The sequence below is a fragment of the Lissotriton vulgaris genome, chromosome 7 (genome assembly GCF_964263255.1).
Source record: "Lissotriton vulgaris chromosome 7, aLisVul1.2, whole genome shotgun sequence".
Taxonomy (NCBI): domain Eukaryota; kingdom Metazoa; phylum Chordata; class Amphibia; order Caudata; family Salamandridae; genus Lissotriton; species Lissotriton vulgaris.
Window position 1 is genome coordinate 156,677,686 of NC_141695.1, and position 17,822 is coordinate 156,695,507.

The 17,822-nt window shown below is 41.1% G+C and overlaps 1 protein-coding gene across 1 annotated transcript in view; it reads right to left on the minus strand.

Moving 5' to 3' along the window:
* LOC147701048 (ly6/PLAUR domain-containing protein 3-like) overlaps positions 1 to 17,822 on the minus strand; it is a 475,830-nt gene that overhangs the window by 320,862 nt on the left and 137,146 nt on the right. The window contains exon 2 of the mRNA XM_086929844.1: positions 14,080 to 14,211. Within this exon, the coding sequence (XP_086785970.1) occupies positions 14,080 to 14,211 (132 nt within the window). The remainder of the gene's footprint in view (positions 1 to 14,079; positions 14,212 to 17,822) is intronic.

Genomic DNA, 17,822 nt, shown 5'->3' on the forward strand with positions numbered 1-17,822 from the left:
GTGGAGTAGCATAGACTGGAGTGGTGCACAGTGGAATAGCACATAGTGCAGTAGTTGACAGGGGAGTGAGGTATAGTGTAATAGTGTATAGCTTAGTAGGGACAATGGAGTCAAGTACATTGAAGTGGTTTAGACTGTAGTGGTGCATTGTGGGGTGGGGTACAGTATACAATGGAGTGGCGTACAGTGTAATAGCGTACAATGGAGTGGCAGACCGTGTAATAGCAAAGAGTTGAGTACAGTGGAGGGGCGTATAGTAGAGTAGAATAGTGTAGAGTGGAATGGAATGGATTACAGTAGAATAGCATGGAGTGGTGTACAGTGTCATGGTGTAGACTGGAGTAGTACACAGTAGAGTGGGGTAGAGTGAAATAGCATAGAGTGCCTTGCATCCAATCAACCAGCGTAGCATGGAGTTGCACAGAGTTCAGTGGTGAACACTGATGTGGAAAAGAGTGGAATGGCATACAGTGGAACAATGTAGAGTGGAGTGGTGTACAGTAGAGTGGCGTAGACCAAAATAGCGTGTAGTAGAGTAGCATGCAGTGCAGTGGCATAGAGTGAAGTAGTGTAGACTGTAATAGCATACAGTGGAAGTGACATACAGTGAAGTGGCATCCAATGGAATAGCGTAGAATGGAGTGGGGTAGAGTGGATTAGCATACACTGGAGTGGCGTAGAGTGAAGTACCATACAGTGGAGTAGCATTTAGGTGTAATAGCATAGAGTGGAGTTGCATACAGTGGAATGACATAGAGTGAAATAACATATATCTGAGTAGCGTTTAGCGAAGTGGCATACATTAAAAAGGTGTAGAGTGGAGTTGCATGCAATATAGTAGGCTAGTATGAAGTTGCGTAGAATGGAGTGTTGTACAGTGGAGTAGCATGCAGTGTAATAATCTATAGCTGAGTAGACTGGAGTGGTGTACAGTGGCTTGGGGTAGAGTGTAATAGCATACAGTGTAGTGAGATAGAGTGGGATCTAATTGAATGGCATAGAATGAAAAGGCATAGAGTGGCGTGCAATACACTGGAGTGGAGTAGAGAGGAGTACCGTACAGTCAAGTGTCATACAATAGAATAGCATACAGTGGAGTGTTGTAGATTGGAGTGGCATGCAGTAGAAGAGGAAATTGAATAAGGAACAAGAAGATCCCCCAAACAAGATCAAAGGGGAACAAAAAGAGATTGAGGAGCACAAAACAAAAAGCAATAATCAAATAAAAAGAAAATAATTTAATCATTAATCTTTCCTCAAAAATATAAATGAACATCATATGCGACTACTAAATAAAGGAGTAACCTTGTGCCCCCACTCTGGGTTTAACCTTCTGAATACTAGAATTGATCTTTTACAAATTTACTAGAAAAATCAAGTTAAAGAAATTCTATGCTCAAAAAGAAGAAAATCCAAAGAAAGAGAAGGGGAAACTCATATTATCAGTGATAACGGCTAGGGAATTTGATCCTTGACGGGCCTTAACTAGCTTGGAAAAGGAAGCATCTGGGATTGATGGACAAACTATAGATAATATGTCTGTTTTACATTATGCGAGCATTTTGTAGTTTCCACAGACTTAGCACCAGAGAGTGGTTGTAAGTTGAAATCAAAATTCTGCCCCTAGTTTACTGCTGGAAACAAAATTTACCTATTTCAGGAAGTTACGGTGGAAGGATTAACTAAAATGGTTGGTTTCAAAAGGAATAAATAATAGAATGAACTCTCAGAATAACTTGAGGAATAAAGACTGAGAAGCATTGATAGATATACACCAAGATGAAAGTATAATAATAAAATCAAGTGACAAAGGAGGCAATATTGTGATTCTCAGCAAAGAGAAAAACATTGTAGAAGCCAACAGGAAATTAAACAACAGAGATCATTATAGAAAACTACCTGGTGACCTCAGTGAAGAACATTTCCAAAACTTATATCTATTGCTAAATGAACAGCAGTATAAGGATCTTTTTTTTATTTTATTTTTTATTTATTGATTCAGTTCAAAACCGATATCTTTTCATATTCATGATACAGTTATGATGTTATACACTTCCAAAAAATAAAACATTTAACCTGTGTAGATAAATAAAAAAACAGTACATTAAATAAATATTACAAGATATAAGACAGTGTTAATGTTACGCTACAGTGAAGACCTTCCTTGGTCTAGCTTTATACAAACTTCACTCTTCGACCCCCATATGATCAATCATCGCCTGCCAAACCTTAATCCCCCTTTGCTTTTTCTTAATTGACTTAGTGCAATATAGGTTGTACTCCAGGTAAAACACATTGTAGAATTTCGCTCTCCACATCTCATAAGCTGGAGCTTCCGGTTTCAACCACATTGAGCAATACAGAGGAGAGCCACTGCCGTCACCATAAATAGCAGGTATCTATACTTGCGATACGATACAAACACATCCAAGTCACTAGATAGACCAAAGATAATCATTTCCTTGGAGATTATGATATCAGCTTTTAGCATACTTGAAAGAAATTGTACAATGAATGTGAAGAATGGATTTAACACATTGCAATCAACAAATATATGAACAATGTCAGCCATATTAGTTTGGCATCTAAAACATTTCCCATTATAACTGTTGCCCCACTTTGCCATTTTTGCAGGAGTATGGTAAAGATTAAATAAAGTTTTGTAGTGCTGAGCACGTAAATTTGCCGATAGCATAATATCGGCCGCGATGTTAATAGACTCTTGTAAGGGTACAAAACTAGTAGCAAGCCTCGTCAACCATTTGGACTCCTGCAGTGGAAGGTCGTCCTGATGTAATTCGAGTAAATAATTATATATAATACCGATCCATGTCGGTCTATTAAGTATTGTCAATAGACCGTTAGGCAGTATAGATATTGAATTTAGATGCTTAAAAATAAAATCTCGTAACTGTAAATACTTAAAAAAATCATTCTGTTGGATTGCATAGGTGTCTTTAAGCTCTTGAAAAGATAACACTACACCGTCTTTAAACAATGATCCAACCGCTTTTAAGCCTTTTTCCCCCCAGATTTGAATTCTATAGTCCCAAAATATAGATGGTAGTAGTGCCGGGGAGTCGCAAGGAGTGTGATAATTAATGCGATGCAGCTGCATGATTTTACTAATCATGCGCCAGCCCTTAAAAGCAGTGTAGACCAACTTAAATTTCGTTCTCTTGTAATAGCTAGGCTCGTAAAAACGAAGAAGCATCTGTCGTGCTCGTGGGCCAAGTAATAAATAAAAAATATCAGGGTCCTGAAATTGAGGTGGGTCATCTCCATTTACAGCAAACTTTATATTCTGTAACAAACAAGACAAATAATATAATATAAAGTTTGGGACGGCCCAGCCTCCCCTCAACATAGGAAGTGTCATGAATTTAGATGCCCGACGTGGGGATTTCCATCCCCAAATAAATCTTTCCACCGTTGCTTGAAGTTTCCGCATTTCCAAGGGTGGTACCTCAAGTGGGACTGACCTGAAGAAGTACAGCACTTTAGGAAGTATAGACATTTTAAGCACATTACGTCATCCCACCATCGATAAATGTAAGCATTCAATTTTTTCTAGTTGTTGTTTTATAGAGCGTATAAGATCGGTCCAGTTGACCATGACCAGATCATGAAGGGATAGTCTAATTTTAATACCAAGATACTTGGCTTCTGGGGTTACTCGATTATCATTAGGGCATAATCCTGACGTACATACAATTTGTGTTTTTGAAATGTTGAGTTTGTATCCTGCTACCCGACCAAACTCTTTAGTTATAGCTTCAATCTCGGAAACTGCGGTGTCCGGGTCTGATGTCACAACTGCAATGTCATCTGCATATGCTAGCACACGCATGCTGCCCCCCGGAAAGATCATGGATGGTATATGTGATGATATGGTTAACGCCTGCAGCAGTGGGTCGATGTAAATAGCGAATAAAAGTGGCGAACATGGACATCCCTGGCGTGTACCACGAGAAATATCTACATACCCTGACAACTGTCCTGACGTAGAAATCTGTGCCCTTGGATGCCTATACATAACCTGGATGGCCTGCAGATAGCAAGGCCCAAATCCGACTTTAGTCATAACAGCCCACAAATACGGCCATGAGACGCGATCGAACGCCTTTTCTGCGTCTGAGAATACTAAACCTATATTCTTATGCGTCGTCTCGGTGTAATCCAGGGCTGCAATGACTCGGGAGACATGATTAGTTGTATCCCGCCCAGGTAGGAATCCATGCTGTTGATTAGAAACCAATCCCGGGACCACACAGATCAGCCGGTTCGCAAGAATTTTAGAGTAGACTTTGACATCCACATTAATAAGCGATATAGGCCGATATGAGCCAGGCAGATATGAAGGCTTATCTTTTTTCTTAAAAACTGATATAGTGGCGTCGTCCCATGATGGGGGTGGATGCCCTGACTGGGCAGCTATGAATGTCTCCAGTATAAGGATCTTTTAGATGTGGAAGAATATAAAATAGTTAAGAACAACTCATTCTATTATGCCCCAAATCTACTTCCTTCCTAAAATACATAAAACAAGACAGATCCTCCAGGAAAACCTATTGTTAGTTTATTAGGTTCTTTGCTTGAAAATACATCAAGGTTCATTGATATACTTTTATTTCTACATGTAAAAAATATTACATAATACCTATGTGATTTTCCAAACCGAATCATTGATCTGCCATGGAAGCCCAACTACTATATGGCTACAGTAAATGTAGTCTCTTTATATACTTCAATTGAACATGCAGATGGGATATTTATTTATTTATTTATAAAACTTATATAGCGCAGCTGTCACCTTGCAGGTATCCTGGCGCTGAAACAGTATAGCTCCTGAGATGGAGAGCAGTGGGGACAACAGATAAGTAAAGCCAAAGTTTAACGTTTAGGGAAAGAGCCAGGTTTTAATCCGCTTTCTGAAAGGGAAGAGTTCAGTGATTTGGCGAATGTCGAGGGGTAGGCTGTTCCAAAGTTTAGCGGCAGCAACTCTGAAGGATCTTCCCCCCGTCCTGACCTTGTAGAATCTTGGTATTGAGACAAGACAGGCTGTGGAGGAGCGGAGGGCTCTGGTTGGGATGTACCACGTGAACATGGATCGCAGGGGTTTGGGCCCAACTCCGTGTAATGCCTTAAAGACAAGACAGAGTGATTTAAAAGCCACTCGCTGCCTCATAGGAAGCCAGTGCAGCTCGGCCAAAGCCGCAGTGGCCGAGGATCTCCTTGACCAGCCAAGGGCTAGTTTGGCAGCGGCAGATTGAGCTCTTTGGAGTCGGTCAAGCAATACAACTGGAGCCTCTAACAGCATCGCGTTGCAATAGTCAAGGCGACTAAGAATAGTACACCTGACTATTAGCGCCCGGGCTTGTAAGGGGAGAAGTGGCATGATCTTGCGTAGGGAGCGCAGGAGGGCCGAGCAGGTGGACACTGTTTTCGCAACCTGAGTTTCCATGCTAAGTTTGTCGTTCATCATGACACCCAGATTGCGAACGGTGGTAACCGGTTGAGGCTTTACCGGGGCTTCAGGGGGCCAGAAATCGGCTGGGAATAAGCGAGGGATCCGACTTCCGGCACAGTACAGAACCTCAGTTTTAGAGGAGTTGAATTGCAGGGAATTTTTGTGCAACCAACCAGCTGTGTCTCTCAGACAGTTGTGAAATGATTCCAGGGGGATTGATTCTTCCCCCTCCCAAGAGAGAATAAACTGAGTATCATCAGCATAGTTTATGGCTTTTAGATTATGGGATTTTATTAGCATAATCAAAGGTTTGAGGTAGACATTGAATAAAATAGGGCTGATAGACGAGCCCTGGGGCACCCCATGGGGAACTGGGGAGAAGGCAGATTGAAACGGGGGTAGGGACACCGCCTGCTTCCTATCCCGCAGGAAGGAGTGAAACCAGAGCAGGGCGGTGCCATCAACCCCTGCCTCCCTCAGTCTTTCCAGCAGAGTCACATGATTGACCGTATCGAATGCGGCAGACAGGTCCAGCAGGACCAGGGCTGCTGCCTGGCCCCTGTCTGTGCGCATACGAAGGTCCTCCATGGCAGTGAGAACAGCTGTTTCAGTGCCATGGGCCGGACGAAACCCAAATTGAATTTCGTCCAGGATGTTATTCTGCTCCAGGTGTTTGGAAAGACAGGAGCTCACCCAGCGCTCGACGATTTTCGCCGGGAAAGGTAATAGGGAGATAGGCCGATAGTTCAGTAAACATTCGGGGTTCAAGGAGGGTTTCTTCAGTAGTGGAGTGATAAGAGCCTGCTTCCAAGGAGCCGGAACAACCCCGCAGCGCAGGGATTGATTGCAGATTCTGCGAAGGGTACAGAAAAGTTCCACTCCGAAAGCTTTCCAAGTGTTAGGGGGCAGAGGGTCAAGAGGGGAACCCGAAGAAATCCCACGAGCCAAACTATCGAAAGCCGCCTCCGAGATGGGGGGAAATTCCCGCAGGCATATAGTAGGAGAACACCCTGGGCTTATCTTTTTGTAGTCAATAGAGTCAGCTCCAGGGCTAGTGCTCAGGTTATGGATGATCGTCTCGATTTTGTCCTTGAAGAACTGTGCGAGATTGTCACAGAGTGCTTGTGTGGGAGGGATAGTTTTTTTGGCAGAGTTGGGGTGGGTGAGGTTGTTAAGGATCTGAAAGATGCTTTTGGAACTGTTGGCGGCTGTAGCTATAGTGGAGCAATAGTAGGTGGATTTACATTTAATAATTGCAGCTTTATATTCCAGGAGTTTGTTTTTCCAGATCAGCTTGTTAGTGTCGGAATATCCTTGCCTCCATTTCCTCTCAGCCTGTTTGCAGGCTAATTTAAGGGCTTTCAGGGAATCATCAAACCAAGGGGCTGATGCTCTGCCCTTAGTTTTGCAACTTTTTAAGGGAACAAGGGAATCAGTAATTGAGGATATCTTAGTACAGAAAACCTCGTAGTTGTCTACTACTGGGTTGTGAGGGGAGAAACTGTCTTCCACTGGAAACAAGGCACCAGTAGTTTTCAGCCTTCCTAGAGCTTTCCAGTCTCTATACATGAATTCCGAACAGCCACTGTGTGTCGGCGTACTGGTCCCCTTATTAGTAATATAAAATTTAAGAAGGGAGTGATCAGTCCAGCTCATAGGCAGGATATTGTTTAAGTGTACTAGCTGAGGGGTAGAAAAGATGAGGTCGAGTCGATGTCCTGCTGTGTGAGTGGGTTCCTTGACCAGTTGTTGGAGTCCCACGCTATCACAGGAGAGCACTAAATTGTTCATTCCCGTGTCAAGAGTGCCATTCGACCAAAGGTTAAAATCACCTAAAATGATGAGCTTATTGTGGGAGGTCGCCATGTTGGTAAAGGAGGTAAGTAGTGATTGTTGTTGTTGGGAGCTGAAGGTCCCAGGAGGTCGGTAACAGATAATTGCCGAAAAAATAGCTCCTGTGTGACTGTTAATGGAGAGGCCTAGGAGCTCGGTTCCAGCGACCGGGTCCATATCTAGGATGGTAACGAGCCAAGAGGCTCTGTAGATGATGCCTACTCCACCACCGCGGCCTTTGGGTCTAGGGAGATGCAGGATTTTAAAATCCTGTGGACAGGCCCAGTCTAATTCAATTTCACAGTCTGTGTGGGTCCATGTTTCAGTTAGAAAGAGAACATCCAAGTGATGAGTTTCAATTAATAGATGAATTTCGTCAGCATGCTTTGGCAGTGATCTGACATTAAGAAGTCCCCCCAGAAGCAGGCCCCTAATAGCGAAGTCCTGCACTGGGAAGGCAGCGTCAGTGAGGGTGAGATGACCTTCGTGCGCATGCTCTTTCAGGTTGAGCAAGGTTTCACGACTATAAAGCGGGGGGGAAGCGCAAAGCCTTGTGTGAATTTGGGCAGAGTGGTCTCCGCTCGTCGCGTCATGGTAGGTACGTCATACAGACCTGCACCATCTTTTAGAACATTCAAACATCCAAACAGCAAATATCTTTTACAGGTGCATGGAGCTGCAATGGGCACATTGTTTGTGCCTACGTATACTAACCTACTAATGGGATGGTGGGAAGCTGAAATAGCACGGAGTGAGCAAAACAAAGTAAACATGGAACAACTAATTTTGTGAGTTTGTTTTATAGACAATCTTTTTTTGATGTGGGAGTGTGAAAAATCAGATTTGGAATGTTTTTTCAAACTCTGAATCACAATGGACAAACTTTGCAATTCACTTTTAACATTCAGGAAAAGGAGATCAATTATTTGGATAGTGGGGTTAATATAGAAGGAGACAACATTTGTACAAAACTGTATTGAAAACCCATTAGCACCATCAGCATATTGCATGCAAATAGTGGCAAATGGGGAATTTCTGAGAGCTAGACGGAGTTGCTCAGAGGAGTCTGAATGTAACCGATAGGCTAAGGAAAAGTAGGACAGATTTCCAAAAAGGGGGTATCCAGATATGGTCCTGAGGGATGCCCTTTCAGAGTGCCAGAATCAAAAAATGAGAAACATTACGGGTAAAAAAATCCAGATGGCCTACATCTGATGATGAGACACAAATTACTAGATATATCACTGATTATGATGTATCGAATAGGAAATTAAGATAACTATTAGAAGATATTTGGAAGCTTTTAAAAATGGATGATGAACTTTTAAAGTTTACTTCCTGAATCTCTTACCATTACTTACAGAAAATCAGCAGCCTTAGCGGACATCCTCACAAGAATCTACATGACACCTCACAGTATGATGAGAAGTAGCTCTGTAAATTGGTTAATGAGCAAAAAGGAGGGTTTATAGAAATACCCCATGGCATGTGGTCACGGATATAATAAAACAGAAAATAAAACAATATATTTAAAGATGAAGGGAATATGAGAATGGATTACATGTGAAACAGATTTTGTGGCATATGAGCTAGAATGCACATGTGACGTGAAATACATGGGTAGCACTGTTAATAAACTATACCTCCGTATTCTGCAACATCTACGAGCGATAAAAATCATGATCTTCAATTTGCCATGATAAAGCACATCTCGGAGGTACATGAGATAAAAACAGATAACATGAAATATTATGGTGTGAAGCATATTGCAAGAAAAACCTTGAGAAGGAAATAGAGAGTTAAAACTCCACAAAGAAGAATCAAAAAGGATAATATGTATGGGTACTGAGACTACTCATGGACTAAACACAGATGTGGAGTTGTATATTCATTTGTAACTCCTGATTTGCAATTTTAACAATTGAGGGCTTTTATTAGAATAACATTTGGATCTGTGAAATATTCTTTGATGTGAAATTCTGATGTCCAATCTCCAATGGTATATTAACTGGCGTTTAAAGTGATAAACATGGGAAACCTGATAGTAATACAAGAAGGTATTTGTGTGTCTTCGTAGAAAAAATAGTTTGCTAATCTATGAAACAGGAAAATAACTGATGATATGAAGGTATCTTTATGTAGGAATAATCTTTTCATACAGCTGCAAATGACAAATATTTAGAACAATAATTGTAGAACAATCGTTTCTCTGTATTTTATTAAATAAGGATCTACGGTACATCTTTTAAGGGGGGTTTATAAGGTTAAAATTGTGAGGAATGTCTTTATAATCATTCATATTATTTTATCTTTTCTCCTCCTAATTATTTTCTTTTCTTTTGAAGATATAGAACTATATGCAATTTTTGCACATATGAAAAAATATATTTTATCAAATGAAGTGCACTTTATTTGATTTACAATAGAGATTGCACGGAACCTTAAATCATCTTCCTAAGAATTTGAGCTTTATTTGTAAAAGCAGTTATGACTTGTCAGTGTAAAGAAATGCACTTTATTATATTTGAGAATGCAATCTTATTAGATATATCCTTTTTTAGAGGGATTTTATAAGGTTAACATTTGACAAATGGTTTATATTCTATTGTATTTTCTCCTTTTTATCTTTCTCTTTTGAAGGTATATTACCGTATGTGATTTTTGCATATATGAGAGAATATGTTTACAATTGAATTGTACTCTAGTAAAATTTGAAAGGTATAGTGAAGATTACACATAACTTAAACCATCCTCCCAAGCATTTGCACTTTAAGGTCATAATGAATCATGATATGTCAATGTAAAGAAAAATCGCATTTGCACTTTGATTGATTTATACCTCTTATATATAGATTATACGTCCTCTTTGATTAGATAAGGAATAGAATAGACTGCTTGAAGAAAAAGATCTATACAAAGGGATTTTATGTATACAACAGCCCTCCTTCTTGTCTACTAACTTTGATTTCCACTGCATGTTTGATCTTTTTCGTTAATATTCCTCTCTCTGACAGATGCATTTCCCAATATTTCCAAATTTCCTTTTGTAAAATGTTTCTTTATTATTTTTGACCAGTTCATGGCTTTTTGTGGATTTTTGGGTACTTTGCCAACATTTCTCAAATGAGAAAATTGAAACCAAAAAAGGATAAAATGTATATTAAAAATAAAAACAAAAACAAAAAATATAATGAATTGATGCTATGTTAGAAAGAAATATGGAAGGGATAATGTGCCTATTGTTATGAAATGCAGCAGTCTAGCCATCGCTTTCAATGGCGATGAGATAAAGAGGATTGTTCCTTTAAAAATACTTTCTGCACATTGGAAACTCTATGACCCTGTTGAAGGCTACGGCTGAAATGCGTTGGTTTCATGTGCGCACCCGATGGTGATATAAAATTAAACTAAAAGGATTTTTTGGATACCTCAGCAGTGCTGCTGTTTTCTTGCATTGTCTCGTATGCTGGCTGGTTGGCTTTGGTGGTTTGCATGGAAAGGAATGAAGAGAAATAAATATATATATATGAACTACAACTCCAGTTTCCTCAATTAGAAATGGACACGACTTAGGGGAAAGATTTACAATATGTTCCTCGTTTATTATTAACGCTGTAACGTGTTTCGGCACTTCCTGCCTTGTTCACACAACAAAAGTCATCATCAACCCACAATTAAAGGGCTCTCAATCACATGTTACCTCAATTGTGACAGATATTATGACACATTTTTAACATTGTCCGGGGTCTGCCTTCATGTTCATCAAAACTTGATTATAATTATAATTCATTATCAATCACCTATTTTGGGGAACCCACATCACATGAAAGGGAGGCTTCACTTCTTGGCTCCCTCAAAGAAAGTGCAAGTGCTTACTGCTCTTATTGGCAGTAGTAAAAAATACAATTATATGATAAATAAGTATAAACTTAGATACAAATATGGATAAACCTTATTTCATTAGAGGGTATCTCTTCCCTCTCACCAAATATAACTCACATTGTCATTTCCTGTCAATCTGTACATAAAATCGGGTTTCACAGTTCATTTGCTCTGAATTTTAAATAAATGCAATTTGGTCCACTCTGTGCACAAATATACACATCTAATTCCTGTTACACCGCCGCATCCTGAAAACATCAAAACATTCCTCATGTAAGATGGCTTGCATCTGTATAAATAAATAAAGTGCAAGTGCCTCAGTAATAAAGGTAAAAATCTAAAGTGTCTTCATAGAACTTACTCACATAATTGATGTTTCTTCAAAGGGAGTGAGTAACCTCTCGAAAGTGCAAGTGCTGAATATGTTCATCCTGATGAACATTAAAGTGCAGGTGCTTTCCTAAAAGTTACTCTCCTCTTTCTGTCTGCAAGGATGAGATTGTCTTCTCAAAAGTGCAAGTGCTAATTATTCTAGTTATAATGATCACCTACTACTCATGTACATGAATAAAACCTTCATTAATTTGGCGTGCAATTGGATAGTTTTTATCATTGTTTTTGACTGCAAAAATTAGGTCAAAGTAGGGCCTCCTTGTCAATTTTGTTTACTTTGCATAGTGCTTGGCCTAAGAATTGTGTGTTGTAGCCTCTTTGCATGAATCTCTTGGTCAAGCATTCCTGGGTTCTGTCAGAGCTGATACCTCGCCACAATTGCATTTCATTCTAAGGTGCCCTGCATAGTGTATGCTCATCTTCAATTTCTTGGCGTGCAGAATGGAATTGCCGGGCGTAGGTTTCCTAAACCTGCGCGTGTGTAATGCATTTTCCTTTACATATACTTCTAGATCAAGCAAGGAGACTTGAGACCTGCTGATTGTGCCTTTGAATCTTAGATTCAATTGGTTATTGTTTATTTCCAGATCAAATTGTTGTGCTGATTCCCATGTACTGTCCCTGCAAACAGATCGACAACGAATCACAACCATTTAATTATGTTCTTCTTCCATTCTCTAGCATGTTCAACTTTGAGCAGCTGCTCCTCCCACCAGCCCATATGCAAATTAGCATAGATGGGGGCAAAGCAGGTGCCCATTGCTGTTGCCTTGCATCTGCTTGAATGTGTCACTACCAAACTTAAAATAGTTGTTGTTCAGACATAGTCAACACATTTCTATCAACATTCCAGAGTGCTGATATAATGAAATTGGTTGTGTATTCAGGAAATGCCGCACGGCCCATTGCCCATCCTCATGGGCTATGCTCGTATAAAGGCTTGTCACGACTAGTGTAATTAGAAGATAAGAATCCTTTCACACCACATTAGTGATCCTATTTAAAAAGGCTCTAGTATCTTGAATATACACAGGAGGTTATTAACGAACTCCTGAAGAAAATAATCCAAATACCTGGATATGGATTCAAATAGACAGAAATTATGGGCCTACCAGGTGGGGTCTCTTTATTTTTATGACCCTTTGGAATAAGGTGAAAAAATGTGTGTGACTGGATTTTCTACCTTCAAAAACAGGTATTTGCCCTGAGATAGCATGCCCAAACCTAACCATCTAGCAGAATCTTTCAAGTATTTGTTTTTCCCCTCTGTTAAAATTGCTGTGTGGTACTTTTAGGTAGCAATGATTGTCCCTCAGTTGTGTCTTGGCTTCCTCATTATACAAATCAAGCGGCCAAAGGACCACGTTGCCTCCTTTGTCCTATTGTCACACTTCTATCTCTTTTCTAATTTTTTATCTTCACAACAAGCTTGGAGAATTTCGTTTCTTACTGACTACCACTTTTCATAAAGGTCTTACAAGAAGTTATTGATAACTCTTTTAAATCATTAATTATAAACTCAGAAAAAATATCAATGGCATCCTTTGGGGTATTGGGAGAAAAGACTGATGTTGGCTTGAGCACGGTTTTAATACTTTCATAAATATTTAAACCAAAAGCACCAGCAGTTTCACTCAAAGTCCCAGGTATTGGCAGTCCCTCGCATTTCTGCAACTGCCTGTATCTTCCCAATTGCTATTTTCTATTGGAGAAACACTTTTTAAGCTTCAGCCTCCTGACAAACTTGTAGAATTCAATGTGGGGTTGGGCATAATTAAAATGTGTCCTTGTACAGTATGATAAAAGCAGTGATAGTATTTTGGTTTCTTCTTCCTGTGAGACTCAGACAAATTAATTTTGCTGGATCACCCAATATTCGCTTTGGAAAGGTTCCTTCACCTGGCTCCAGATCGTAGCTCCATTCCTGCCCGCCCTGTCGGGCCTCACGTCTCCTTGGTGCTCTTTTCTTTTCCGTTGCGTTTTTTGTCTGGTATTTTGAGTCCTGTCCAGGCGTAAAAACGCAGCTCGTCAATAACAAATGGGGGCTATTATTGATCCCTGCTACGGTTGTCACACCTGTTCCCATCCTCTGAACCAGTGTCCACATCTGAGCTCACCAATGAGCTCGCTTCTGAGCTGTTTTCGGCTCCTGTTTGTTTTTCTTTATGTTTCCTTTCATCTTTGAGGTACTAGGATTTTGAGTAAAGATAGTACATTTATACTTACTTATTTTCACTTACTCTCTAGATATATTGAAGCTCAGTATTTTTAGGTAATAATTTGCCCTCAAGATATTTTTAGCCTTGATATGCTGACACACAAGAATTATACAAATAGATTGTACTTTAGCTATAAAAAGAAATCAGGTGATACACAGTTCCCAGCATTAGGTCCATTATTGAACAGATTTAGGAGAAGACAGTAGAAAACATATCAGTTATGACATCATATGCGAGTCACTATTGGTACAGTGAACTTGAAAATTATTATGGTTACCCTACCTATGATTACAATAGTGATGGCCTCCAGACAGACGTTCCGTGGTGGGGTACACTCTTCTATCCTAATAAGGTCTGCTGCACATCCTCCATCATTATAATCCTTGCAGGAAAAGCAACGGAGGCTGGCAACCACTGAAAGAGCAATGTGAATGTAAGAAGTTAGGTTATAGGAGTGTAAACCCTGCTCAAGCAACAACCACAGTTCATGTCACTGTGAACCCCAAGAGTCACTAAACTATGCTTACCCCTCTGGTAGCTTAGCACAAAAGCAGTCAGGCTTAACTTAGAGGCACTGTGTTGAGAATTTATGCAGCACTGAAACAATAATGAAGTGAAAACACAATACAAGAAAAATCTGACCAATTTAACAACATAGAGTAAACTTTGATAAATAAAAAATGCAAAATCAGGGTGATCAACAATGTTACTTGGGTGGTTTTGGCTGGCAGTTAGGCCCAGATCTTCTGACAATTTTTGGTGAGAATGTTTCTAAGTCCTAACTGTTAGGGTTAGGCAGGAGGAGCATATTTAATGCCACTTCTAAGGGTGAATGTCTGGATGTGCAGCAACTGGGAGGTTATGACACAATCCACCAGAGGCCAAGGTCTCTGGAACTCGTTATGTCCTTGTAGCTCACACAAGAGGCTCGCCAACTAGCCATTTGAGTCATTCTTGTAGTCTTGTGTTCAAGCAGCAGAGCAGTCTTCTAGGGAGCTGTGGGTGTCAAACAGAAGGGCAGTCCAGTGGTAGCAGCAGGATTGTCCTCTAGGGTACAAAGCAGGCCTAAAGCAACAGGACTGTACTCTGGAGTACAAGGTAGTCATTCTGATGTCCTCCGCAAGTTCAGGAGTGTACTGAAGAGTTGGTCTTAGAGTTCAATATTTGCACCTGAGACCAGCCTTTAAAGTGAGGAAAATGTTTATGCTACCCCCATATCCGGTTCTGGAAAGTTCCTCCCTTACCCTTTCAAGGCTCCAAGAAGGCTAGGCTCACACACAAGTAATGTTAGGTTTTTGTGTGTGTCCTGGAAGCAGCCGTCATAGAGGTGCAAGTGGGTCAAGGAATAGCTCCCTTACAACTTGGTAAGATGGCCCATCCTGCCCACACCTAAGCCCCAGTGTCCACTTTCTAGGAGGAATACACAACGCCTTATAGCAGGGTCATGTGACTGAGGACATGCCAGCAGGCATTAAATGGAGAGCCCAACTAAATGCACATTTTCTGAAAGTGGCATTTACAGAACTGTGACTTAAAACACAACTTTATCATAAATTAGGGTTTTAAATTATAATTTGTTAGAGACCAAACATGATATTTCTACCTGCTTCTAATCAAATGTTAGCACTTATTAAATGTAACTAGCTAACCCAATGTTAAATTATGAATAGGTAGGCTTTATCATAGTGAAACCATGCATTTCGGTGTTTTCCGCTACTAGAACATGTGAAACCTATAAACACACACTAAATACAATTTACCAAACCGTGTTGGCTGTTTAGGGGCTACCTTAGGGGTGATGTATATCTATTAAAAAGGAGGTTTAGGCCTTCCAGGTTTATTTTGCCAGGTCAAAATGGCAGCTTAAAACTGATCAACAGGCTACAATGGCAGGCCTGAGACTTGTTTTAATGAGCTTTTTAGTGGGTGACATAGTGAGTGCTGCAGGTACACTATTAGCATTTAAGGTAATAGGTCCTGGGTACTAGGGGCCCATAAGAATAAAAAATTGCCAATGGGATGTAAACCAATGTTTCCATTTTTGAAGAAGAGATCACAAGCACGTTCCCACTTACTGGCAGTGGATAAATGCAAAGTCCTAATGCCAACAATAACAAAGTTCAGGAAACAGGAGCAGAGAAGGCAACATATTTGGGGGAAGACCACTCCTAAGATGGCAGGTCTTACAGTGAGAATCACTTTTTTGTAGTGTTTCTTAAACCTGAATTGGGAAGACTTACTTACTTCTTGTGTTGAGTGTTCCAATGGTTATAAAATAGAGAAGCACCACCCATGAATTCTGCTTATTAAAGACAACCTCCTCTGAACAGTGCATTTCTTTCTGGAGAACCACCTCATGTGAAGAGTGCTTTTGTTAATATGAAGAGAAGAACTCTCTTTGATTTGTGTGTCCATATTGTTAATTTGCTCAACTTTTTTCGGGGTCGGGGCAGTAGCTGCGGCGCCAAAGGCGCTCGGAGCGCCTTTGGCGCCGCAGCTACTGCCCCGACCTCAAGGCCAAATACAAGTCTTCTCTTAAGGAGTACAAGAAGGCCATTTTGGCCACAAAGACCAAGTATTTCTCTGAACAAGTGGCTCTTTCGGCCAACAAACCTAAAGATATTTTCTCCCTGGTCAACAATTTGGCCACCTCTGACCGTGCTTGTCCTCACTTTACTCCCTCCCAGGCTCTTTGTTCCTCACTTAACAACTTCTTTATCGAGAAGATTGTTAAAATTAAATCCAACATCTCGGTCACTCCTTTTACTCCACTCCACTCTGTCCCTTCTGCGCCTAAATCTTCCTTCTCTTCTTTTCCCCCCCTCTCCTTGGACTCTTTCCTAGCTCTGCTTACTAAAACCAAGTCTGGCTCCCCCACTGACTGTGCCCCTGCCCGCATTCTTAAAACTCTTTTTTCTTCCTGTCCCGCTACCCCTCTCTCCCTCCTTAACGCCTCTCTTTCCACTGGATTGGTCCCTTCTTCATTCAAATCTGCTATTGTTTCCCCTATTCTTAAAAAGCCTGGTCTTGATCCTTCTCTCCCTTCTAACTTCAGACCTATCTCTCTTCTTCCATATCTTGCTAAAATTCTGGAATCTTACGTCACCTCCTGTCTCTCTGCTTATGTTGAACAGAACCAACTCCTTGCTTCTCACCAAGCTGGTTTCCGTTCGGGTCATTCGACCGAAACCGTGGTGCTAGCCGTCCTCGACGAGCTCAAAGCCAAGGCTGATGTCAACTCTCCCCAAGCTTTGATTCTCCTCGATCTGTCCGCTGCGTTTGACACGGTCGACCATAACATTCTTTTGGACCGTGTCAGCGCAGCGGGCATACGAGGCCCTGCCTTTTCCTGGATTACGTCCTTTCTGACAGGACGTTCTCAAGCTGTTCACCTCCCCGGCTTTTCTGCTCCCCCCCCTCCCGGTGCCCTGTGGGGTCCCCCAAGGTTCCTCTCTTTCTCCCCTTCTTTTCAATCTTTACATCCATCCACTTATCTCTTCCCTTCTTGAGCTGGGGGTCTCTGTGTATAACTACGCAGATGACCTCCAGCTCGTCTTTGATCTTTCTTCTCCTTCTCACTCCCTACCTTTCTTTCACTCCACTATGGTCTTTATTTCTGGGTGTATGGGCGCCAACCACCTCAAGCTCAATCCAGATAAGACTGAGCTTGTTCTGACTGGCGGCTCATCCAGCCCTTGGTCCCCTGTTTTCTGGCCCCCTATTCTTGGCCCCCCTCCCACTCCTGTTTCCTCTGTCAAAACTCTGGGCATCAAGGTCAGTCAGGACCTGTCCATGCACGGCCAGGTCAGTGCCGTGGTGTCCTCCTGTTTTCTCTCCCTCCGGATTATCCGGAAAATCTCCCGCTTCTTTTCTCTTGACTCCCTCAAAATCATTGTCTTTGCCCTTATCACCTCCCGCCTTGATTATGGCAATAGCTTGTTCGCTGGCATTCCTGCTTATGAAACCCGCCGCCTTCAAGCTATCCAGAATCAGGCTGCCCGTCTTATCTTTCACTTGCCCAAAAC